This window comes from Dasypus novemcinctus, chromosome 13 (assembly GCF_030445035.2).
Source record: "Dasypus novemcinctus isolate mDasNov1 chromosome 13, mDasNov1.1.hap2, whole genome shotgun sequence".
NCBI lineage: Eukaryota > Metazoa > Chordata > Mammalia > Cingulata > Dasypodidae > Dasypus > Dasypus novemcinctus.
In genome coordinates, this window is record NC_080685.1 from 17,103,222 (window position 1) to 17,130,792 (window position 27,571).

General features: G+C 39.5%; 1 protein-coding gene across 2 annotated transcripts in view; it reads left to right on the forward strand.

Annotated features, from left to right (window-relative positions):
* PCNX2 (pecanex 2) overlaps nt 1-27,571 on the forward strand; it is a 354,532-nt gene that overhangs the window by 270,383 nt on the left and 56,578 nt on the right. For both annotated transcript variants that reach the window (XM_071207372.1, XM_004451027.4), the window contains 2 exons: nt 5,754-5,812; nt 11,325-11,540. In XM_071207372.1, coding sequence (XP_071063473.1) covers nt 5,754-5,812; nt 11,325-11,540 — 275 coding nt within the window. The remainder of the gene's footprint in view (nt 1-5,753; nt 5,813-11,324; nt 11,541-27,571) is intronic.

Genomic DNA, 27,571 nt, shown 5'->3' on the forward strand with positions numbered 1-27,571 from the left:
TTTGCTATTTTTTCTGAGACTTTCTAATTTTTTGCTGACTCTTTATATTTTACATTTGTTTTATGCATCATTGCTTAGTGAACTATTTTTATGATGGCATTGCCAGAAAATTCTAACATCATTATCATCTTGGTGTTTATATCTATTTATTCCCTTTTTCATTCAGATTGGGATATTCCTGGTTCTTGTTACTATGAGTAATTTTCGAATGAAGCATGGACATTTTCTTATTATGTTCTGATGTTGGATCTAATTTAAACCTTCTGTTTTAGCTGGCTTTCTCTGAAACCTCTCTGGCAGGAGAAGAGGGGCTGCTGCTTTGTTCCTTCTATGTGGAGATAGAATGCTAGTCTCCTCTCTCAGCCTCTGCTGATGCCTGGGCTGAGGGGAGGAGGTTTCTTGTTACTGCTTGGGGAGGAGGGAGGTTCTGATTCCCCACTGACCTTTTCACTGATACTTCCCTGTGGCCTCCACTGATACCCCAAGCCCCAGCACCACCCCCGAAACTTATGCACGTCTTAACTCTGACACCACCCGAGTGATGTCACCCAGTCATTGCTGCGAGTGTGTAAGCACAGGCTTCCCTTTGGCCTTTGCTGGTGTGTGTGGGGCTGGGGCCTCAGTTTCTCCTGTGGTGTTTGCCTGCAATAAAGTGCTTATTGCCTAAAAGGTTTCTGTCTTTCTGGGCTGTTCCTTTCAGGCCCTTGGGCTAGAAAGAGGAGGGTTTTGCTGGCTCTTTTTTGGTCTGCTCCCATTGGCATCTCTGGGTGCCAATTTCTGGGATATATAAGGCAAAAAGAAATTGTTGGGAATTCACCACAGTGAGTCCCAAGGTCCCTAGATAGGGTGCCTTCTCTCCACCTTTGTTTTATATGTAATATCTAACATTTTGTTGCATTTAGTGGGAAGGATAAGGAAAAGTACGTCTACTCCGTCTTCACAGAAATGGTGGTCCCACTGCAAGGTTTTAAATACCGCAAGTCAGCATTTACTCATTTATTTATTTATTCATGCTTAGTTCTCACTATTGCATATTCATAGAAGGTGTATTATGACAACATAATTTGGTGGTTACCAGTATAATGAGGTATTCTATTACCACAGGCTTCAAATAGACTTTCAGGAAACAGACTTTCAGGATAACATCAGGAGTTACGATAAGAGAATGGCCTCATTATTCCCATATGGCTATATGTGAGCCTGCATGTAGGTTTATACAGCGTCCTAGAAATTTTACCTTCAGATAGGCTGAACACAGTACAGTCACTAAACTTATTTTACAGTTTCTATATAGGGGAGTAGAGCAGACCAGAAACAAGGAGAAGAATGAAAACACAGAGTAAAAAGAATTGATAATGATAGCTTCCTCATGCAGAGTACAATATGAAGGGTAGCATGGTATAGAAGAATAAGATGAAAAAAAATAGCATTGAATTTTGTTTTAAATTTAAAAACTTTGAAAAGTTATACCTGAAGCATTTTTTTCCTTCTATGAAAATCTGGTTCAGAAATTTTCAGTTCCAGAAATCATGTTATACGGCACTCTGCATGTGGCTCCCAGCCTTACTGATTTAAAAACCTCAAAACTTTTATTCCTGCTGCAAGTACCAAGAGATGATAGACAATAAAATTCCTTTTGAATACATGGTTGACCACTGTGAGGAAAGTTAGAAAATCCACGAGGGCCAGAAACAAAGAGGAAGCAGAAAATGGCAAAATCCACTGTTTTTACCTGGAAAAAGTAGGAGTGGATCAACACTGTAGGTTTTAGCGATCCGGGGACTAAGCTGAAAAGCCAGACTGAGCTAGGTGTTGAGGCTTCAGTCCTATAGAGGCCAAAAGTTTCAACTAAACTTCCCCGTAAAGCTGGAATCCTGGCGTGGCTTCCCCTGCAGCGGTAAGTGCTACGCTGGACACGGGAGATGGAAAGGAGCCACAACTCTGTCAGCCCGAGATAAGAGTGGGAAAGAGTCTTCCCTGTACACTTGTAACTCGAAGATGGGGCCAATGTTGACTTGCAGTTCAAAATTACACTACCCGTATCTGGGAATTCTCAAGTTGAGAAATTAACATAAAATGGTTCTGGTTCCTAGAATAGCTGGCAAAAAGAAAATGTAAAACTATTCTCAAGGAATATATCCTTAACTAATCCCACAGTTAAACATCCACTGGAAATGAACTCTCAAGACACTATTATAAAACACAGGGAGAAAAATCATCATGAACAAGAATCAGCAGACAAAATAAGTAGCAGATTTACACCCTCCACCCAAACTACAGATAAACATTTAATTTAGAATGATGAATTTGCATATATTTATAATGATAGTCATCTTAGAAGGAATAAAGCCATGAGACCAAATGAATATGAAAAATTACAGATTGGAACAGATACAGATAATAGAAATAAATGTATTTAGTCATTGAAATGTATGGTATAATGGATGAGCTAAAGAGTAAATCAAATATAGCTAAATTAGTAAACAGTTGGAGAAAATTGCTCAGAATGCAGGACAGAAAGATAAAGAGATGGGAGATATAAGAGAGCCGTAAGATGTTGTTAATGTGGGGAGTGGGAGAGGGCGAGGGGGTTGGGCATATGGGAATCCCCTATATTTTTAATGTAACATTTATGTAAATCTAAAGCTTCTTAAAAAATAAAAAAAAATAACTTGAAAAAAGGAGAGTAGTTAAGAGACAGGGGAGAGAGCAAGAAGGAAGCCAGCCAGAAATCCAGAAGGAGTTCCTGGAAGAAGGCTTAGTGATAATACAGAGAAGCATAACCTCAAGAGACAATAATGCAGATGTTTCAAATTCTGCCCCATGGGTGGAACTACAGTCGGCTCATAACTCCATCTGAACAAACATACCTTCTCCACCAAATGAATGGGAATACTCCCACCACAGTGTATGTGCTGATGCACAAGAATGTGAAGACTTTAAAATACGGAAGTTCCTCAGATGAAACTATGGAGATGAGAAGGTGCTTGATGTATAGGAAGACAGGTCAGGAGGTGGGAAGGCCAAGTCTGAAGAGAGGAAATGAGCATGGCGGGCTGCATTTCGCATTCACGTCTGGGCAGGGGTTCTGACGTCAGTGCACGTGGAAAAACCTGTTCCTCGGCTGTGGGCCTGGGACCCTCAGCCCGGGGCTGCCTGAGTGCACAGCGAGTTTGTCAGGCAGGCACTAAGGCACAGCACACCTGCAGCTGCACACCTAGCATGTCCCAGCACGTCTGTGCTCCCCTGGGACTGCAGTGAGATCTAGGCCCCCATTCACTGATGTTCACGCAATAGGACAGTTAAGGCGGAAATCCAATTACTGAGCTAATTAGCACCTTTGAGTGGTAAGCACCAAATTTACAGGAGGAAAACACTGGAGAAAAGCTCCAAGTACCCAGTATGGCTGATAATTCACCTTCTCGGAGTCTGGTTGGGAGCCAGAGTGCCCTGGGGTGCACAGGCAACTCACTTCCTTATTGTTGACTAGAATTTAGCACTCTGCTTTCTATAGACTTTTGGAAAGATAGCATTCCAGGAAACATTGTTTTAGAAGGTGTTTTAATTCCCCAAGGAATTTGGTAAATGACTTTCTTTTGCCTCAAGGCTACTTTAAAAACTGTTTATTCTGCCACTGAAAATTCCATTTGTCCTAGGTCTTAAGGTGAAATTAAAATTCCATTTAGGGAATAACTATGCAGAGATGGGATTTCAGCCTTCATTAGAATGAATTTTGCTGTTTGCTTTATTTTCTGCCATCCTGGGCTCTCTTATTGTCAAAGCCTCAATGAGGGTATTCAGAGGGAAAACTGAAGCAGTTGTAGAACAGCATTTTGGGGTTAACAGCTTCTTTCACATGTCACAGATTATTCCTTCTCTCCAACCCATCCATACTGTCTATTCCAGACAGCTCACACAGAATCTTGGATAGATATTTCCCAAATGTCTGAGACCTATGAGTAAAAAGAGAGATACTTTCATCTTTCTAATGAAAAACAGGTTCATTTATTCAAATTATAGTGCCATCAGGTCTTTTTATCAGTTCGGATTTCCAAGAGACAGTTTCACAAAGGAAGTCTCTATCCTGAGATTTCTTCTTAAGCACCACTACCAACAAGTGCTAGTCATTTACTAAACCATACTGAGTGTGCCAAAGATCACGTTGAAATGTAAGCCAGGGATGCAGCGTCAAATGGCAAGGGGGTTCCTTTCTCCTTTGCAGGCATTATGAGAAAAAGCTTCAGCATTCTTTCTCACTATTCGTTCATTCAGCAAATATTCATTGAATACCAGTTATGTGCCAGTTGTGAGCAAACAGCGTGGCCTCATGGTCCTTAGATGCTGGTATAAGAAGCAGATATAATTTAATCACCCAAAGAAATATATGACTGGTTTGGAGTAGACTCCAGAGTTAGCCTACCTGGGTTCACCTGGCTCCACCACCTGTTAGCTCTGTGAGCTTGGGCAGTTTACTTAATCACACCTCAGCATCCTCCTTTGTGAAAATGGGTATATTAATAGTACCTACCTCACAGGATAGTTGTGAAGATAAGATGAGCTAATACCTATAAAGTAGAACAGGACAATGACACAAGTAAGTGCTACATAAATATTAGCTGTCATTATGATTCATCTTAACCATGACAGGACTCCAAAGGAGAGGTACTGTGTGTGAAAGAATCTCACTTAGAGAAGACTCCCTGAGAATTTGGAGGATGAGAGGCATCAAAGAGGAAAAATGGGTAGGGATGGAAAGAGACAACAACACTTGCAAAGGATGAGGTGGGTGGTGACAGGAGTAGGAGCTTGTGGCATACTAAAAGTATGGAAAAAGAAGGCCAGTAGAGTTGGAGCAGAGAAACCCCAGGGCAGTGTGATGAGGTGAAGACCATATTAAAGGTCCATCTTTTAACAAGTGTTTAGTGGGAACCTCATTCTATTCAAACCTTCGTGTGAACTCTGTCCAGTGCTGATAGATTTCCAGCAAAAGCCCTTCCTTAATGTCTTAGGTTTAGCCATGTGCAATTGCCATTATTGTAAGTCATGAACAGTTGAGTATATTTTATAAGCTTCATATAATTGTCAAAGGATGAGACCTCCACTTAATATCTGACATTAAAAAAACATGATCATACAGGCTCTGAACAGAGCAGGCTGTTGCACTTAGAAAGGGTTTGCGGGAAGTGTAGAGTTTAGGGACTGCTGAACTTCTAAGTAGTTGAACTAATTCTGATAGCCACTTGTGCCCAATCTTTTCCCAAGCTTGCGAGAGCTATTTTTATTATTCTAATGGTCAACCTAAGGAAAATTCTATAAAAATGAACCAACTCTTGAAAGCACATTGTGGAAACCTTGATTACTCACCAGAATTTTCTAGAATCAATATAAAAAGAAAGATAATTATGTGTACATTGCGCTCAAGTTCTGAAGGTGAGTGACAGGCCATAGGAAGTTCAAGTGTTTGCTTTTATTTTGTGAATCTGGTGCTGAAAATTGGTAAGACAAAAGGCCATTCTCCCAAATTCAGATAACTGCTCATCTCTTCCCTCTTTTTTTTGTACTTTTTGCCCTCTTTCTTATCACTAGACACTCCCCCCCCCCATTTTTGCAGCTTTGTCAAATTGGAGCAAGCCTCTCTTTCAAGTGAGCTCCATCTTCTCTATATTTCCCACTCATGCAGCTGATTCTTCAAACCAACTCCTTCTTTTGGAGGATCTGATTTATAACCTTTTATCCTTTTTGTCCCCTCGTAGTACAAGACGAGTGGATAATTCCAACACAAGACTGTCAGTCCAAATTGAAAAGGATCCAGGTAAGACGATATCTTCCCTCTTTTTAAAGTATCTATGCATGTTGTTATAAAGTTGGATTCTGTCAGTCCAAAAACAGAAATTAGGTATTCACTGTTTTTAATCATTGTGACGACAGTGTGTTTCTTGGTAAATATGTCCATTGTAAAATAAAGTTATGCAAGCAGACTGATCAAGCATCCTGATTTGGCTTGGAAATGCATTCCTCCATTATTTAGAATTGATTAAGTACTTGTTCAGTATTGAATAATGCTGTTAATCAGGACATTTTAGTTGTGTATGGTAAACAATAAACAGACTATAAATCTTGGAATTGGATTTTTAACAAATAGCTCTTTAGAAAAAATCCAGCAGTGTGATGTCCTTAAAGGCACACCATTCCAAGATCCAGGATTCTGAAGCCTTCGGAAACTTTGGTCAGCATTAAGCTATGGAAGGACTTGTCTGCAAGAAAATTATTTTACCCTTTTTCTTTCCATAAGCTATTTCATTTTAAATCATTTAGCTTCTTCTTTCATCATTCCATAATGCAAAATTTTAACTGTTTAGTATTTTTACCTACCTCACCCTCTCTCATGTCAAAATCTTTGTCTTAGAAGAATTTTATCATGCTTGTTATCTGTATTTGAATTACATATATGTGATTAATTTTAAGATATAAATTTAAAGTTTGAAAATGCCTGGAGAGATAGGTATATTTTTTCTTGGACTTTGTGCCTACTCCGAGGTGGGAGCCAGTGTAAATATCTCTGAAATGCAGCTGTGGGACTCTGCAACATTGCAGGGCCATTGACATTAGGAACATGTACAGTTCCACAAGCACATCTTGCCCTTAGTTAATCATAATCGTCATCCCATTTTAACTAATTATATAGATGTGTGGTCAACGTGTTCTAAGGAGATGCCCTGAGTCAATTCTCTACTTTTACTGGTTTTAATTGTGTGTTTTTTAAAAAAAAATCCAATAGTGTGACAATTAAGTAAAAGCTAATTCCCTCATTCAGGTCTTTCCTTTCAAAGAGCTAGGGACTCAGAGTAATCTCTAATTAGTGACTCAGGATGCTAGCTGATTCATCATAGAAAATGAACATAATAGTCAAGTCAAGGAGGCTTAATATGTGTAGAAGATTAAGCATACTGATACTTTATTATACTACATGACATGACTCAGCCCATAGAGCAATTTATTTCTTTCCATTAATCATAATTAGGTTATAAATGTACTAATTTCAGTTCAGCTTTTAACTGTCATGAATTCCCAGAAAGGATATTCATAATATGACGGTATTATTTTATAGATTTCTTAGACATGAATCGGTGCTCCTCCTTGGGGCCAGTCTTCACCTTTCTGTACCCATCCATCATGCTCAGTTTCCCAGGGGTGCAGAGTTACAGTCCTTAGGAATTCCCTGAATCTCTGTCTTTGCTGCAATATACAACAAGAAGGGAACCTGGGGTTTTGCTTTAGGTGGTTTCTCTTTTGGGCAACTCTGTGTCTCTTTGGCGTTCCAGAACCAGACTTTCTTCCCCCCCAAAAATGATAAACTTTCTTCCATGCCATTTCCAACACTTCCACCATTCCAGTTAATCTAGTCTTCTCTTTAAAAAAACTTATATCCCTAATCTTGAGTTATCTGATAGAGGGAATGGAAGGGAGACTAAAGGAAATGCACCATCCCACCCCTAATTCCCTTTTTTTTTTCAGATTTATTTTATTTCTTTCTCTCCCCTTCCCCACCCACCTCATTGTCTGCTCTCTTGTGTCCATTCACTGTGTGTTCTTCTGTGTCTGCTTGCATTCTCAGTGGCACCAGGAATCTGTGTCTCTTTTTGTTGCATCATCTTGCTGCATCAACACTCTGGGTGTGCGGCACCACTCCTGGGCAGGTTGCGCTTTTTTCACACGTGGTGGCTTTCTTTGTGGGGCACACTCCTTGCACATGGGGCTCCCCTATGCCAGGGACACCCCTGTGTGGCATGGCACTCCTTCTGTGTGGCAGCACTGCACGTGGGCCAGCTCATCACATGGGTCAGGAGACCCTAGGTTCAAACCCTGGGCCTCCCATATGGTAAGCGGATGCTCTATCAGTTGAGCCACATCCGCTTCCCCAATTCCTTTTATTTTACTTAATTTTATATCTATTAGAGAAATTATGGATTTACAGAACAATCATGTACAAAACACAAGCATCTCATACACTGCCCGTCCAACAACAACTTGGTGTGGAACAATTGATGATAGCATAATTTTATAATTGTACTATTAATTGTACACTGTATGGTGTAGTTCCTTGGATTTTTTTAAAAAATTATTCTGTTACCATATATATAATCTAACATTTCTCCTTTTAATCATATTCAGATATATATTTCTTTCTATTTCCAATTCATTTTGAAGCTGAGTATTCCATATCCTTTACCTTATCCTTCCTTAACTTTTCCTTGATGTTATCTCCTACCTTGTAAGAATGGCTAAAATTAAATAAGCAAACAAGCAATGACTAACAATACCAAGTCCTGGCAAGGATGTGGAACAACTAGAACTCAGTAATTGCTGAAGGACTGCAAAAAATGGTGAAGCCAATTTGTAAAACAGCTATCCCACTCCTAGGTATCCACTCAAAAGAAAATGAAAATCCGTATTCACACAAATACCTCTTCATGAATATCTCTAGTGGTTTTAGTTATAATCACTAAAACTGGAAACAACACAAAGGCCCTTTGGCTGGTGAATGGATAAACAAATGGTGATACATCCATATGATGAAATACTACAAAGCAATGAAAAAGAACAAGCTGATATGTATAACAACATGGATGAATGACACAGATATGATTCTACGTGAAAGAAGTCAGACTCAAAACGCTGCACACTGTATGGTTCCATTTTTAAGATTTCTTGAAAAGTCAAAACTATAGGGACAGAAAACAGTTAGTGGTTACCAAGAATGGGGTGAAGCAGCATGAGAGAAATTTTGGGGCTACATATTCTGAAGCTTGACTATAATGATGGTTTGCAATTATTAGCATTTTTCAAAACTCATAGAGTAAAACACTAAACAGGGTGACTTTTACTCTACAGAAATTATTCCTCAATTAAACTGACATATGTATACTTTATCTACAATGAATGGCAAACATTTATATATGTATATATTGTATAATAATTTATGTGCATATAATGCACATTGTAGTATTATATGACTATATATAATATACTATAATAGTTTTTCTATATATTGCATGCAAGTCTATATACAGGTAGATAGATTCCATTTGTTGTAATCAAATTACATCTCAATGCCTTTGATTTAGAAAAAAGCCTGGGAGTTACTTGAAGGGTATGTTCTTTTTAAAAAAAATATATCTTAGAGGAACTGTAAAATCTAAGGTATTATCTATTATCCAACTGATATTTGAATATTTGAATCCCTATATATGTTAGGATTCTGCCAGATTAGGATACAAAAATAAGCAAATTCAGACATACACTTATCATCATGAAATTTAGGAAACATGGGAGAAATCTGATGTTAATCAAATAACCATATATACACACAAAAAGACAAAAGTAAAATTCCAACTCTGACAAGTGGCTCAAAACAAAGGATCAGGATGGCAGGACTATGAGATCCTATAAGAGGGAATTTGGTCTGGTGAAGAGGATCAGTGAAGATGTCTCTGAACTGGCAATAGGTAGAGTTCATAAGCAATAAGGGAATGGAAGAGCAGTCTAGGCAGAGGGTCAGTATCTACAAAGGATTGGGAAGGGACCCAGTGGGTCACGCAACTGAAGAAGTTCTGAATTACTGAGCATGAAGTGTGAGGAGGGAGTGTACGGTGAGACGAGGATAGAGATTTAAGTAGGGAACATACCACACGGTGCCTCTCGTGTGACCACATGTCATGGTTTGCTCAGGGTAGTCTTGGTTTATACCTGTGAGTGATAAATTATACAGTTACCCTAATATAAGCCATGGTAAGTTTTGTCTCCATCTTATGAATATTAAGAAATCACTGAAGGGATTTAAGCAAATGGGGTTGGGGGTTCTTGGGTAACATGTTGAACTTTTCAATTTGAAAAGCTCATTCTGGCTGCAGTGTGGAGGACAGATTGGATAGCAAGTTCCTGTGAATATTCATAGGTAAGTCACGTAGCTATCGTAGTTGTCCATGTAAGTAATGGTGACTTGGAATAGATTAGGAGTAATGGAGATGGAGAAAAGTAGAAAGATGCCAAAGATATTTGAAGGAGGTAAAATTGAGGAGCTCATTTTTGAAGTGGTGAGAAATAAGATTCCTAAATTAGGGCAGTTTGGGTGGTGGTGCCATTCTCCAAAATGGGAAACATTAGGATGGGACCCAATTTGGTCATGTTGAAGTTAGCTGGGCCCTGAGCTTCAGCAGAGTTGCAGCTCCTACTCTCTGGCTCATTGGACTTACCCAGGTCAGCTAACAGGGAGGTGAAGATGGCCAACCACCACACCAGGGAATCAAGAGTGCCAACAATTGCAACCAGAAGAATTGCATCCATCATCCATGTGGAATCTAAAACCCCTCTTGATCTAGAGGTGGAGTGGACATAACCATCTCAGGGTCCACAGAATGGAGGAATAAAATATAGATTAGAGTGGACTTACTGATATTCCACTACAAAACTATTGTGACTAGTAATAGAAGAAATTGTAGCATTGAGGTAGAGAAAGTGGCCACAGTAGTTGCTGAGGGCAGGGAGAAGGAAGAAGAGATGTGATGTGGGGGCATTTTTGGGACTATGAATTGTCCTAACTGATGTTGCAGGCTCAGAAGCTGAACTTTGTATATCCTGCCATAACCCACTGAATGTACTGGAGGAGAGTGTGAACTATAGGGTAAACTATTATCCATGTGGTGCAGCAGTGCTCCAAAATGTGTTCACTGAGTGCTATTAATGTGCCACAATGATGGGTGAGGTTGTTGGTGTGGGAGGAGTGGGGTGGGGTGGGGGGGCTATACGGGAATCTCTTATGTTTTTTAATGTAATATTTTTTTGTGATGTATATATCTTCAAAAATATATAATTTACAAAAATGATGGGGGTGGGAAGTGGGTTATATTGGAACCATTTATGTTTTTTAATATAACATTCTTTGTGATCTATTAACTTTAATTTTTAAAAAGTCTAAAAAAAATAAAAATAAAATAAAAAAATAAAGTATATTAATACAAGAGAAAGATGTTAAGTAGTTAGTAGATATACAAATCTGGAGCTCAAACAATAGATCTTAGCCGGAGATATGAATTTATAAGTCATCAACATTTAGACAGTAATTAAATCATTTGTGTAGGTGAGATTCCCTAAGAGTATAAAGGGAAAAATAAGAGGGTTTTCTATAATCAAGTACAGTGGAAGAATAACAAGTCTTACTTCTTCTGTATATTTGAAAGGTCTGATTTTACCCGGAATCACATGGCAGCTCACTGGTTGCCAGGCCTGAGTACCTTCACTGACCATTTCTCCTGTTCTGCCTTTAGGGAATGATGACAACAATCTCAATTCCATCTTCTATGAGCACTTAACGAGGGCCCTCCAGGAATCTCTTTGTGGAGACTTAGTTCTTGGTCGTTGGGGTAACTACAGCTCTGGAGATTGCTTTATCTTGGCTTCAGATTACCTCAATGCCTTTGTTCACCTGATTGAAATTGGAAATGGCCTTGTCACCTTTCAACTTCGAGGACTGGAATTTCGAGGTAAGACTTGCTTAATTGTGAGAATTGTTGGAAGTTTCTCGAGCCACTTCTCATGCAAAGCTCTAATAAAAAGCCTCCACTGAAGAGGAATAACTTAATGTCTGTCCTATTGAGTGAGAATTAGGGAGCTTGCTACTATGTATTTATATTCTGATATAAATAAATCCCAATCATCTGAGGGAATAATGAAGTGAAACAAATAATCTGAGGTAAACATGTATTTCAGCAAATCAGAAATTTGGTATCAATCCTGGAAACAACCCAGAAGCAATATGAGATCATGTAGCACATATGGGCTTCGTCTGAACTATCCAGACTTAAAACAGAACCTGGTTCTGCCCATCACACTGCCTGGTGTGACCAGTCAGTTAACACCTCTGAGCTTTTATTTTTCTTTTGTGAAGTGGTAATAATAATGATGGCTGCTCATAAAGTTACTGTATAACTTAAGTGAGCTCACGTCTATAAAGACATTGCATGAATGCTCATTGCTTGGTGTTTATTGAGTCTGCCTGTGTCTTGAAAGTATGGCTCTGAATTTTCCATTTATCAAAGCTGAGTTGTGTGGTAGAGCCAAGTCTTTGTAACTGGGAGCATAAAGTTATTAGCATAATTGTACTTTTGCTTTGTTCTCCTATGTTTCTTGTTTAATTCCTTCATTCCATAAATGTTTTTTGAGAGCCTGCTCTGTGCCAGGCAATGTTCTAAGGCTGGAAATACAAAGGGAAAATGACATGAAAAACTCTTACTTTGAGAAAGTTTACTTTTAGAGAGATCAGAAAATAAAGAGGTAAACAAATGAATAAACTAACTACAGCCTATGAAGGAAGTAAATGATAGAAAATGATTCCAGAGGGTGAGAGAAGCCACACTTAGATGGCATGGCCAAGAGAGACCTCATCGATGTAGTTATGCTTAAGCCAAAACTTAGGCTGCTGTGTGAAGAACAGGAAGAAGAATGTTTCAGGTGTAGAAATGGAATAGTACTAAATGTATGAGGCAGGAAGCAACATGGAGCATTCCAGGACCTCTGAGAAGACTTGCAGCTGGAGCTTAGCCAGTGTGCACACAGCAGAGGGGCCCAAGATGAGATTGGGTAACCAGGTCATGTGGAGACTCACAGCCAGGGTAAAGGGTTTGGATTTTATTCTGTGTATAATGGGAAATCATTTATGGATTCTGGAAGGGGAGTCAACTGACCTAATTTACACTTTATTAGATCTTCCTGGTAGCTGGGAGGAGAACGTACTGAAGGGGCGCTAATGTGAAAGCAGGGAAACCATTCAAACATTTATTATAGTAACCCAAGCAAGAAATGTTGGTGGAGATAGAGCACTGTTGAGAGATTTGGGGGTGAAACAAGAGGATTGGATGTGGGGAGTGGGAGAGGGGCGATTTAAGCATGCTCTCAAATTTCTAGGTTGAGTGATTGGTAGACAGTGGTGCCATTTACCGAATCAGGGAGACTTGGAGGAAGAGCGGGACTTTTTGGTCTGAGAGTGCTCCATTTTCGACATTTTAATTTAAAAATATCCATGAGTCATCCAAATGAATATAGCATCTAGCTGATTGGACATAGGAATCTTATATCTTTTGGGAGTTATTTATTTAGCATTTATTTTAAGTCAGGGCTGGACTAGGTGCTATGAATTCAGAAGCACATGCCTCCCATCTTAAGGTACTCAGAGTCTCACCAAGAAGACAAATAAGCAATGAAGAATTGCTTGTGAGTGAGCTGAGCACTGGGAGAGTGCTGGGCATGGGCGCCATGTGAACTCAGTGGAGGGCACTGAAGTCAGATTGGGGTTTGAGTCATCTGGGCAGAGGAGAAGCCATGAATGGAAGGAAGAAGTGAGGGGCTCTCCCTCCAGAGGGAACAACAGTGTGAATACCTGGTGTGAAGTAGCCAGATGTCATTTCCAAGAAAGTACTTTGGGAGGAAGTGGTCAGAAACAATGCCAGAGGGTAAGTAGGAACCAGATCACAGCTGTCCAAAGCCTCACCACAACACAGACCACCTTATTTCCAGGAACATTGCCATTATTTCACATCTTTCACGTCTTTTCATGTCTTTAAAAGGACTAAGTCTTCTATTATTTCTTTGGATAAGAACTTCTAATGACTAATTTTGCAGATTTTCCCTTTTAGTAACATGCCTAAACAAATTCTCACAAAATGTTGCTGTTTTTTTTTTTTTTTCTGGAACAATAGGTTCTTTGTTTTAGGTGAGTATCCTGTACCGCCTTAAGAATTCCAGGAATCCAATTTAAGGAACTAATTCAGATAGTGGTTTTGTGGGGCAGATAGTGGTTAGATTCTACAGAATAATCAGAGAAGCTGTGTTTCCCTTAAACTTTGCAAAATGCCACAAAATACCTCAGAGGTATTTTGTGTCTCTGGCGCAATCATTCTGTGGACTTGACCTCTGCATTTCTGAATCACAACTATTTTCAGAGCTTTTCTGTTTTTCCTGGAATTCAAGAGAATGGCTTTTAAAGCTTACCTAGTTGAATATAACTTATAGTTTCTGTCACAAGTTCTATGAGGCTTACAGTTTTCTTTAGCAAACTGAACTGATCTTTTACTTTAAAGGAGTCCAGAGTTCCTTGGATTCTAGAAGTTTGCAGTACTTCTGTTTGTTAACTCCTCATCAAAATAGATATTCTTCCTAATCCATGACACTAAGTGTTTTCTCTCTCCTTGTGACAGCTATCTATTGTGGTCTAACAAACCACTGCAAAACTTAATGGGTTAACTATTGTGTGGGTTGGCTTCTTCTGCCATCTCACCAGTGACATTCAACTGGCAGGTGAGCTAGGCCACAAGGTCCTAGATGCTGTGTCCAGGGGTCTAGCTGCCGCCCCTGGCACCTTGGTTCTCTCCATGTGGACTCTCATCCTTTCATGGGCTGGACTAGCCTTCTTTATAGCCAGGTGTCTCAGGGTTCCAGAGGGTGAATACAGACATGCAAGGCCTCTTAAGGCCTCTTAAGGCCTCCAGTCTCTGGAACATACAGCATGCCATTTCCACCACAATCTATTGGTCAGAGCCATTCACAATGATAGCTCAGATTTAAGTGGGTAGAAAAATAGATTCCATCACTTGTTGGGACAAGTGACAACGTGACACTGCACAAGGGTGTGGTTACAGGAAGCTGTAGTTCACTGGGGGGCAACATTCTAAAAAGATACTAGACACCTGAAACTTCATCTGATGAAATAGGGAAGGAGGCTCATAACTGACAAAGATATGGACATGTGCAAGATAGAGGCAGTTATTGTGGAAGGTAAGGCTGCTCGGGAGGGTCTCTCTGTCACTGCCAGCTGATTTACCTGCTTTCTGACAACCACAGTAGAAATGTAACCTGGCTGTAAGGGTTACTTCAATAATGATGTCTTGAGAAAAAATGCTAATACCACCCTCCCTTGTACAGTACATTTTCTGTGACCATGTTCAATTGTAGTTTGGAACACAAGAATATTAAAAAAGCATATAGCTTGACAAAATCTAGATTGTGTTTCTGTTGCCGGAAGAATCCAGTTGACCTAAAGTGACTTGTCTGGCTTTATATCTCTTTGTATCATATTATAATTATTCTCAGAGAGAGTCTAGTTTTCTTTTACCTACTTTGGTATTTTTCTAAGATTTCTCTTTAGCATTTCATTTTTCTTTGAGATTCCCTGTTTTCCTAAACAATGTGCTTTATTTTGGTCAAATTAAGTCTACTTCAGCCTGACCTGGGCAGTCAAAAATATCAATATATTGGTTCTCCATCCTGGATTTTTCCTGATGTCCTCTAAAGCTGTCAATGGAAACATGAGCTGCTCAGCTGGAGAGTTGGTGGGAAAAGAGAGTGGGTCAGCATAGGCTCTGTCTCTTTCTCAGGAAATGAAAAATACTCTACAGAAGAAGGTAACTTCCCAATGGCCATGGGGCAAGAAGGTCCACTTGTCTCTTTTCCTGACAGTGATGTATCTGTTTGTATCTATAGGAGTTCTTTGATTCTAGCTACAGAAATAAACTCTAGCTAATTTAAGCAGAAGGGGGATTTAGTGGAAGATGTTACACAGGGTACTGTCTTGCTGAGAAGGCTGGGGAAGTGGACTTTGAGACCAGAGCCATGTCTAAAATCACACTGTAGCATTGATCCCCGGAAGGGGTCACTGCCATGGCTGGTGGACCCAGGCACTGCTCTTAAATCATCAGCACCAGAGACCCTGGACACTGGATGCTGCTTCTCGATGAAATAGCCACTGTGGCCACCTCTTTTCCAGATTGGGTTCCACATGATCCTGCTTCTTTGAGTCACCAGCTCATTAGTTGGAGTCTGGAATAGGTGCATCTGATTGACAAAACCAAGATCACATGCTTCTGCTCTAGATGCAGGGGAAGCTGAGAAAATGTCTGACTTTTCAGTTTCACTGCCTCCCACTGAAACTCATAATATGGCTATACTGGTTAAAGTAATAAGGACTGCTGTTAACAGTTAATTCCCAGATCTGTGTGTCTGACATAGTAGACATTTATTTTGCTCTCACATGGAGTCCAGCCTGTAGCGATGGCAGGGATCAGGGATGGGGCTGCTCTGCACTGTCAGGGACCCAGGCTGCCAGAGGCTCCGCCTTCCTTGCCACCTTGCTTCGCAGGCCACCCTGGGCTTCTTCAGCATCACGCAGGCAGGGAGTGGAGGACTGCGTGGAAGGTTGTTACAGGCCAGGCCTACACATGGGTTACATCATTTCCTCCCACAGTCTATTGGCCAGAATTGACAGAGCCACAAGGAAGATTATGACAGGTTGTCAAGCTGGTTACCTAGGAGAAAAAGTGAAAGGATTTGGTGAACAGTTAATGGTCTCTGGCACAGAGGGTAATTCCTAAAACATACAATAAGGGTTTATATCCTGGGCAGCTCAAACGAATGATGAAAGCCCATAGCATGTCTTATTTATGTTGGCTGGTACCTGTAGTGAACAATTAATACATATTCTGCATCAAGACTATAAATTAGGAAGCCACACTTTTTTTCTTTTGGCTTTGCATCCTAGAATTGAAAGAAGTTTATTTTCTTGTTAACATAAGGCAACAGGATTGTAGCACTCCTTCTGCTCTTAGAGCTTTATGAAGATTACTTGTATCTCCCTAACCAGAGAGCCTTTAAGGAAACCATCTAAGAGTTGACAAATTAATCATCCATTTTGAAGCTAAGTCAAGTAGCAGATAATGCACTTTAAAAGGGCAATAGTGTGAAGGACACCAAGTTCAAGGTTTTTCAAAAGAAATGGAATCTTTAGGATTATGAATCCCGTTTGACTATCATTTAAGTAGGTGGACACAGATTGTAAAAAGGAGAGTTGATTATCTCTTCAATCCATCTCTGTTCTTCTTTAGTCAGCCAGGGGACCTAGGTGGATGGGTTAGCTTATTTCTATTAGGAGAAGAGAATAATGAAGAGGAGTCAAAGTGCTGTCAAAAAGATGAGCCAAGCAACTTAAAAATACTGTCTGAACAGCTGAAGAGCCAAGGTTGGAAGCAACAATAAAAAGGCACTGGAGGGAGTTGTTTACAAGATGAATGTGAAATCCAAGCTAAGGAGAGAGCGCCAGCATGTGAAGATGACTATTTGCACACTGATCACAGTGCAACCCCTTCCTACCATTTAACTAATGTGAAAAGTGAACCCAAAGAGAACACTAGGGTTTCATGAGTCACACAGCTAATTAATAGTCAAGCCAAGGGAAACCAGATGTCTGTCTCTCAACCTTTCCTTTCTACATGATTTTTGCCTTTTTTTTTTTTTTAACTTTCTAATTGTTTTGAAAAAACTTCTCTTTCATTCCTCCTTTCTGGTGTTTGTTTGAAATTTGTACCATAGAGTGTGTTTGCTTTATTGAACATTGAATATCTGTGCTATAATGCCTGCTTTCACTTACACAGGCTTTTTAAAATTTTTAAACTTTTTATTTTGAAATACTTTCGAACTTGCAAGACAGTTACAAAAATAATAGAGATCTCACCCAGAGAACCCCAACATAGCCCTTTCCCCGCAGATACCCAGTGTAGCAATTTGATATTATTTATGAATTCCAAAAAGAGATATTGATTATGTTTTTAAACTGGTCTGTTCCCCTGGGCCTGATAGCCTTTGATTGTATTAAATTCAAAGGTTTTTTAGTTTACTTGATTATGTTAACATTAGAACTTTGATTCCACTATGTCATTAGGGCATGCAGGGTTGAGTCCTTGCCCCCTTGGTGGGCTATATAAACAGACACTCAATCAAGAACATAGAAGAAGATAGAGGAATAGAGAGAGCTCCATAGACTTGGAAGAGGAGAGAACTTGTCAGCTTTGATCCTGAGGCTGCAGGACAAGAGGTACAATTCACCTGATAGTTTACAGCTGACCTTGTGAAGAGACCAGGGCAGCTGAGCCCAGAAAGAAAGGAGCCATCTAGCCTACAGCTGAGATCAGAAGCATTTGGGACTACGGGGCCTTAAAAGGAAGAAGGGAGGAGAGACCACGCAAATGTGGCCCCATCTGGCTTCCACACGTGGCACCTGACTTTGGGTGAGAAATCAACCTTGAAGTGAACTCTTTAGGGCTTGTAACTGTAAGCTTTTACCCCCAAATAAATACCCTTTTAAAAATTCAGCAGATTTCTGGTACTTTGCTTCAGCACTTCTTTGGTAGGCTAATAGACCCAGTTCCACCAATTTTTATATTTTGCCACATTTTCCATATCATTCTAGCTATCATCATTCTATCAGTCCATCTATCTATCCATCTATATGTATTTTTCTCTTTATTTATCAATTCATTTCTGAATACGTGAGTGTAGGTGGTATACACCATGCTCCTTGTATACACCATGCTCCTTGAACACTTAATGCTGCCATTTATACTTCCTAAGAACAAAGGCATTCACTTATGCAGCCAGCTTAAGTGCAGTTATCAAGTTCAAGAAATTTTATAATTTGTCATTGTCTCTTTAGTTGCTCGTTCTTTGAATTTTGGGGACATATATACAAAATAAGCCTTCCCATCTCAACTACCCCTGAGCTGAGTACTGGCATTAAAAACATTCATACTACTTCAGTATACTCACCACTTTCCACTACTAAAACTTTCCCATTTTCCCAAACAAAAATCCTACACTGATTATACATTCACTTCCAGTTCCCTGCACCTCCCCCCCATCCACCACCCCACCCACCCCCGGCAACCTCTATTCTAACTTTTGTCTCTGTGTGCTTGCATATTCTCCAAAATTTCTTTGTGGTTGCCATTGGGCTTAAATTTTCTTTTTTTACAAGATTTATTTATTTCTTTCTCTCCCCTTCCTCCCCCCCCACCAATTGTCTGCTCTCTGTGTCCATTCACTGTGTGTTCTTCTGGGTCCGCTTGCATTCTTGTCAGCAGCACTGGGAATCGGTGTCTCTTTTTGTTGCGTCATCTTGCTGCGTCAGCTCTTCATGTGTGTTGCACCACTCCTGGGAAGGCTGTGCTTTTTTTGTGTGGGGCAGCTCTCCTTGTGGGGTGTACTCCTTGCGTGTGGGGCTCCCCTATGCAGGGGACACCCCTGCATGGCATAGCACTCCTTGCATGCATCAGCACTGCACATGGGCCAGCTCACCATACGGGTCAGGAGGCCCTGGGTTTGAACCACGGACCTCCCATGTGGTAGGTGGATGCTCTATCAGTTGAGCCAAATCCGCTTCCCATGGGAAAGATTAAGGATTAACATCCTAAATCTGTAACATCTCATTTGCTTAGATACCGACTTAGCGTCCATGGTATATACAAACAATATTCCTATGCCCCTCTGTTTCCCCAATTTTATGTAGTTCCTTTCACAAATCGCATATTTATATATTATGAAAATCACTTATTTATCATTACATTTTATGCATTTGTCTTTCAGATCCTGTAGGAAGTAAAGAGTGGAGTTACAAACCAAAAATATAATAGTACCAGGATTTATATTACCACTGTCATCGCCCTTATTGGAGATCTTTATTTCTTTATGTGACTTCCATCAATGGTTTAGTATTCTTTTCTTTTAACCTGCAGAACTCTCTTTAGCATCTCTTATAGGACCAATCCAGTGGTGATGAACTCCCTCAGCTTTTATTTATCTGGGAATTTCTTAGCCTCTCCCTCATTTTTGAAAGACAGCTTTGTTGGATAAAAAATATTTGGTTGGCATGTTTTTGCTTTCAGGACTTTCCTCCGTGGTTTCTGGTGACAAATCAACAATCTTATTGAGACACCCTTGTGTGTGATATGTTGCTTCTTTCTTGAGGCTTTCAGAATTCCATCTTTATCTTTGGCATTTGACATTTTATCACATGTCACAGCATGGATATATTTGGACTCCTTTTTGGAGTTCGTTGAGCATTTTGGATGTGTATATTCGTATCTTTTGTTAAATTTGGGGGGTTTATAAACATTATTTCTTTGAGTATTCTCTCTGCACTCTTCTCTTTTCTCCTTCTGCAACTCCCACTGTGTATACTGGCACACTTGATGGTGTCCCACAGGTTCCTCATGCTCTGTTCACTTTTCTTCATTCTTTCTTCTTTCTAATCCTCGGTATGAATGATTTCAACTATCATGTCTTCAAGTTCACTGATTGTTTCTTCTGCCAGACCAATCTGCTGTTGAGCCTCTCTAGAGAATTATTTATTTCTGTTACTGTGGTCTTCAGATCTCTTCAGTTCCTGTTCATAATTTCCAACTCTCTGTTGGTATTCTCTTTGTGTTTATCTGCCATTTTCCTGATATTCTTTAGTTCTTTGTGTATGTTTTACTTTAACTCTCTGAGCATATTTCAGACTATTTTTTCTCTTTTTTTAAATTTGAGACATTCTGAGTTAACAAAACAATCACGCATACCATACAAGATACATATATCACCCCACCACCAACACCTAACATTGTTATGACATATTTGTTGCAAATGATGAAGGAGCATCATCATAATATTAATGATATCTATAGCCCATAACTTATATTTGATGTATTTTTCCCATAAACCACCCTATTATTAACACCATGTACTAATATTGTATATTTGTTATAGTTCTTGAGAGAACGTTCTTATATTTGTACTATTAACCACAGTCCATTTTCCACCACAGGGTTCACTGTCTTATACAATCCCCTGCTTTGTACAATTCATCCTAAGTGTACACTCAGTGGCTCAGTTTCATCACAGAGTTGTGCTGCCATCAGCTCAGTATATTTCAGAATGTTTTCATTAGTCCAAAAGAAAATTTCCCATTCTTCCTTACACCTCTCCCCCCATTATTGACCCTTAGCATTGATATAGTACCTTCTTCGCCGTTACTGTAAAAATATTACATTATTGTTAACTATAGTCTAAATGTAATATTAGTTTTATTGTTCTCATATATCTCCATATTCTTAATACCTTACAATAGAGGAACAGTCTTGTATTTGTACTATTAACCACAATCATCATCTGCCACCAAATCACTATGTTATACAGTCCCTAGATTATCCTCTAGCTTACTTTGAATTGACATTAACCTCCCTAGACTACCCCTTTCAGCCATAATCACATTTATAAATCAGCAGTGTTAATTATACTCACTATAATATGTCATCATCAACTCTATCCACTTCCTCACATTTATAATTCCTCTTATTAAACTTTCCACATACATTCAACATCAGCTCTCCCTTATCAACCCACATTCTATCTCCTAGTAACCTATACTCCATAGTTTAACTCTATTAGTTTACTCATTGTGTCTAGTCCATATTAGTGAGACCATACAATCTTTTTCCTTTGGTGTCTGGATTATTTCATTCAACATAATGTCCTTAATGTTCATCCATATTGTCGTATGCAACCCAAATTCATTTCTTCTTACAGCTGATTAGTATTCCATTGTATATATAAACCACATTTTGTTTATCCATTCATCAGTTGATGGACACCTGGTGTAGCAGTGTGGTATTGTTTATGGATTCCAAAAATAGATATTGGATTGTGTTTGTGAACTGGTCTGTTCCTCTGGGCATATTAGATTGTATTAAATTCAGAAGTTTCACTTTTATTTGATGAAATAATGATTAAGTCTTTGATTGGACCACATCAGTAGAACACTGAGTCTCCGACCCCTTGGTGGGTGCAAACTCACAGAGAAAAAGACACGGCAGAGGAGTTAGTTGGAGTTTAGGATGCTGAAACCCCAGGAAGTACACACACAGAAGTAGAACACAGAGGAATAGAGATGGCTCCATAGACACAGCAGAGGCCCCAGGAAGAGAGAGAGCCTGAGAGTCTATAACTGACCTTGTGGAGAGAACAGCGCAGCTGAGCCTGGAGAGGAATGAACTGGGAGAGAGACAAGACTCATCTCAGCCTTCAGCTGATATTGGAAGAAGCTGGGACCATGGGGCATTAAGAGGCAGAGGGAGGCTGGACCCTGGCATTCATCAGCAGCCATCTGTTCCACAATGTGGCAACAGACTTTGGTGGGGAAAGTGACTTACACTTTATGGCCTGGTAACTAAGTGTTTAATCTGTTGGCTTTTATAAAAGGTATTTATTTGGGTAGAAGCTTAGAGTTACAGTTACCAGGCCGTACAGCATAAGTTACTTCCCTCACCAAAGTCTGTTTTCATGTGTTGGAACGAGATGGCTGCCGATGTCTGCCAGGGTTCAGGCTTCCTGGGTTCCTCTCTTCCCAGGGTTTACTTCTCTCTGCACTCAGCTCCTCTCTTTTCTCCACAAGGTTAGCTGTAGACTATGAGGCTCCCTGGAGCTTGATTCTCTCTGGGATCAGCTGCTCTACTCTTCTGTGTGCTTGCTTTCTGGGCTCCAGCTCAAAACTCCAACCTCCCTTCTCTGTGGTATATTTTTCCTGTCAGTCCAAAGTGGGCCTTTACAATCCTTTAACTGCTTTCTGAACCTCTGAGAAAGATGTTCCTGCCAGTTCTTTCTAGTTGTTCAGAGCTTCTGTGGGGGTATGGAGCCCTGAAGCATCTCACTCCACACTCTTGATTGGGGTGGGGCCTTATACAGCCTTTTAAAAGCTCCAAATCCTTTTTCCAGTTTAGAAAAAAAAAAAACACTTTATGTTAGTATATTTAATATAGTATCACAAGTGACTTGAACTCTCAGAACCTTGATTTCTTCATCAGAGCCTTTGTGTGATTTCTAAGTTCCTTTCCATCTCTGTCAGCCCATCAGTTGAAAATATATAAAATGCTTCCACCATGTGACGTTCTTGGGGAAACATTGAAATTCCCCCAGGTGGAGTTTGAGTATAGTTCCTTCCCATTGGTGATACCCAGTGCCTGGGACCATGGCTGGTGTCAAAGGGAAATTGAGCAGCTCCTGAATTCCTGCTAATACTGGCTGGTACAGGGAAGTCCAGGACACCTAAGCATTAATCCAACAGCTAATAGCTGGATTTAGATTCAGAAGGACAACCACAGTGAAGAAGCAGAGTGAATGAATTCCAGGCAAAAGGAAAAGGAGGGCTTGCTCTAAAGGGAAATGAAGGAATCAGAAGACTGGGGTGGTACTGGGAGGATAGAGTCTGTGTTAGTTTATCCACAGTAACAGGAGGGAAGGTAGTGCATATGGCACAGGTGCAGCTTGGCGGTAGGTATTAGAGAGAAAGTGTGAAAATGGAAAAATGAGTTGGTAAATATAGTATGAATGTTGGACAGCATGAAGAGCTCACTTGAAGTTAATGATCATGATTTTAAAGTGAGACCTGTTGGGGAGCAGATGTAGCTCAAGTGACTGAGTTCCTTCTTCCCATGTATGAGGTCCTGGGTTCAATCCCCAGTGCCTCCTTAAAAAAAAAAGTGAGACCTGTTAAGGTGTTAAGTTTACTGCATGTTTTTCTCTAAGCCACTTTTAGCTTCATGGGTGCAGGCATGGAATGGGCAGAGTTGGAGTTAATCAAGGTGTGGTTTAGCCATGTGTGTATCATGAAGGTAAGAACAGTGGAACTGAAAATATATACAAGATGTGATAATGATCAGAATAGCTTGATCATGGAATTTAAGCTAAGTAAATAGGGAAGTGAGGGTATGAGAGAGGTGACAAACAGGGCCTGGCAGTAGGACCAGTGATCTGGGAAGGGTAGGAGGATTGTTGACGTTGAAGTTTGGAGGAAATGAGCTGGTGGTTGCTTGAGAGCAGAATGTTGGAGATATTAATTTACAGAAGGGGTGTGGGTTTTGGTAATCAAGGTTTGGTTTATGGCTGTGGGAATCAGTGACTAAGGTTGAATGGAATTGGGCTTTTTGGAAAGGAGGAGGTTGGAGGCCAGGATATTGGAAGTAACATCTGCAGAGACATTGAAATACCCAAGAGCAAAGACAGGAGGAATGTTGGAGAGAGTGACAGGGAGCTAGAGTCCAAAACTTCTTGCACTGAACCTGAGTGGCTAGAGAAGCAGAAGATTGCAACAAGGTGTGACTGGAAGGTGACTGCTAAGGGGTGTGGAATTTTTCTTTTTGGAGTAGGGATATTGTAAAATTTTTTTGTGGTGATAAATGCACAACATTGTGATTAAACTAAAAACCATTGATTATTCACCTTGGATACATTGTATGGTATGTGAATATATCTTGGTAAAACTTCTTTAAAATAAATAAATAAATAAGCAAGAATTGCCAGAAATAGCAGCTATGCACAGTAGGAGAAGCATAGAGAGATTGAGAGGTGATGAGTTTTTTGTCTGTTTTTGTTTTATGTTATTATTATTGTAGTAATGAAAATGCTCTAATAATGATTGTAGTGATGAATGCACAACTATGTGATTATACCATATACCAATTGATTGTACACTTTGGATGGACTATTTGCTTTACCAATATGTTCCAATAAAATTGATTTGTTTAAAAAACAAAAGATGTGATGGTGGATATAGTGAGAGAATGACCCTGAAAGCACCAATGAGAAACAAGAAAGACATCTCTTCAATGCCAGATGCAGTGAAGAGAGGAGTAAAGGAAAGTAACCAGCCCCACGGGAGAGGACTGCCGGAAGCAGTGTGATTGGGGAGAGCCGGGTTTCCACTGCGCACCAAGAAGAAGAGAACATTTAGAGAAGAAACTGGGGAATATATTATGATTTCCAAAGGACACAGTGAAAGGATTTCAAGTGTGTCATAGGGGCTGGAGGGTGGAGTAGGGTGGGATGATAGTGAAGGTAGGTTCATAAAACGTAGAGCAGTATGGAAATCAGACTGTAGTAAGTCCATGGCTTCCTATGGCAAATTACTTGAACAGTAGTAGAGCACACTTCTCTCATGTGATGGTGGTGCAGCTCCTATAATGTAAGGCTGAATCACATGCACAGAAGTTTTGAGGCTACTGAAATGAAGTTTAGCTATGCATGTAGGTGTACATGCAGATTTCATTCTCCTTGTTAGTAAAGGACTGCTACATTTTGATCACAGCACAATCTTCTGCTTCCCAGAAATTTCCTTAGGGGAGATCTTAGGAAACATAAAAGGGTCATTTAATAAAGTGGATACTTGGAAACCTCAGGAAAAGCAACACTATCAGAAATACATGGTATTATGTCAGCATTTTGCCTTTTTATGATGTCTTTAACAACATTTTTCTCTGTTATCTTATTCACTTCTCAATATTTCCTAGTGATGAATGTCATTGTGATTGTACATATTTTCTACAGTCCATGTGGTCACATATTTCCAGTTTTTTGCTCATATAGTCATTCAAACAAGAAGCCATAATCTACTTGAATATTTTGCCCTTCTATTTAAAACAAAGGTGTGATGAAAATTATGTTTGTTTTTAGGTGTTTGCATGTGTAGGTCTTGACTCCCTGAGATCAGGGACTTTTCCATGATGCCTGGTATATGGCAACACAAAGAGAAGTCAGTAAATGTTTCTTAATAAAATTACAAATAATAATTTGAAACCAAAGGCAGTTTATTTTCACTACTCTTGTATATTCAGTTCTTCCTTCCTGCTGGATATGAAAAATCAACTGAACTAGGCTCTACTAGGCTATGAGATCATAAAAGGCTGGGACTTATTACCTTGGTCATGTACATATCCCCAGTGCACTGACTTGGCTCATGGTAGGATGCCCAATAAATATTTGTTGATTGAGAAAGTAGAAGACTTCTGGGTACCAATTACATACTAGTTACCATACTAAGCACTTTTTTTAAATTATCAAAATATTCTTTTTAACAACTCTGTTAAGTAAGTAGTTGTTATAATTGCAGTTCTAGGCATGAGAAAACTGAGTGACTGTGTTTAAGTAACTTGCCCAGGACCTCACAATCACTAGTGGTGGAGTTGGGAAGTACCCAGACATGGCCGACCCCAAAGTCCTTGACCTTTGCAGTAAACCTCAGTGCCTCAGAGGGAAAGGAGAGAGGAATTAAGGGAGGGGACAGGGAAGGCAGACAGAGGGACAAAGGGATGGAGGGAAAGAGGGATGTTGGAGGGAGGGAAGGAATGAAAGAAAAGAAAGAAAGGGAGGGAAGGAGAGAGAGAGGGGAGAATATGAAAGAAATGAATGAGTAAACTTAAAAAAAAAAACTATTTGGTTGTTGAAACTCAAAAATAAAGAATATAAAGGCTAGTTTTGCCAGAATTTTCTCCTAAAGTCTTTTATAACATCACTTTTGTAGTACATGCTCAGCAGCTAAGCTTCTTGAATTACTTACCGCCTTAGCAACCATGAAACATGGATGGATCTTGCAGAATAAACACGGAAAGCCAAGGCGCAATTATCAGAATACAGCCACACATTACCACAGGGTCTGGAAAATATCAAGAAATAGGATTTATGTTTCTGCCTGTGTGAACTGTTATCAGCCATCTCATAGTTTGGCTAACACACCATAATCACTGGCCTGTGGGGACATTTAAAAAATATCTGTGTAACCTAATCTTATCTGAAGCTAATCCAAACTGAACCTTTATCCTAACTGGCTAATCCATGTAGAGCCATAGATCTCCCACTACTCGTGGAACTATCTAGAATCCTCTTTTCTCCACAGCAACATTTGGGTCATTAGCGAGTCCTTAGTTTTCATGTCTACATAGCTTGAGTAATCTGTTAAATCCCTTGGGTCCAAACTTTGCCCATAAAATAATAGGTTCTTCATTCAGCATTCCTAAACACTCATTTTTCTTCATTTCAAATTAGGTCACATGTTAGTGGGAGACACAAAGCTATGCTTATCTAGATGGCTGGTCTGGAAAGCAAAAGGACTTTCCTCTTGAACCTTGACAGATTCTGCACATTTTCACATTGAACACTCAGAAAGAAGTTAGTGGGAGAGGAGGAAGACAATACAACTTTGAATTAAATATTGAATTAGAAAGTATCCAACTCTTGTTAGTAAAGTTGAGCGCATTGGTTTTCCCATTTGTAAATGGGGAGAGAATGGGGAAATCACATGATGCACAGGGATAATTATATTCAACATCATTTATATTTATGCTTCATGCTGTCCAATATGAGTTACAATATGTGATAATTTGGTTATTTTCATTTTCTCCTCTGGGCTGGTTGAAAAATGTAAATTTAGGAAACTTTCCTTGTAATTTAAGTCTCATAGGTAAAGTGTGGTGAAGTAAAAATACTGATTTTGAATAAAAAATACTGACCCTTATACTGGACAAGTCACTTTCGAGCCTCAGCATCCTTATTTATAAAAAAGGAATTTAAACCTACATAACAAAGTTGATGTGTGAGTTAAATGAGATGCTGTCTCAGAAATCACTTTTCATTTTGACATATATCACACGAATATTTAAGGTCTTGAAATGAAAATTGAGATAAACAGTGCTGTTTAGTTTAAAGATATTATACCACATTTAAAATATAGCTTGTTAAACAAGGCATAGAAAATTTTTATTCCTATTGAACAGCTCTTAAAGCAAACTGAGGCTGCTTGGAATACAAAATTGTTATAATAAAAAAAATCTTAGTTACACTCACAAAACCAAGCATGCTATAAATTATTGTAGCTTACCTCTTCTTTCTC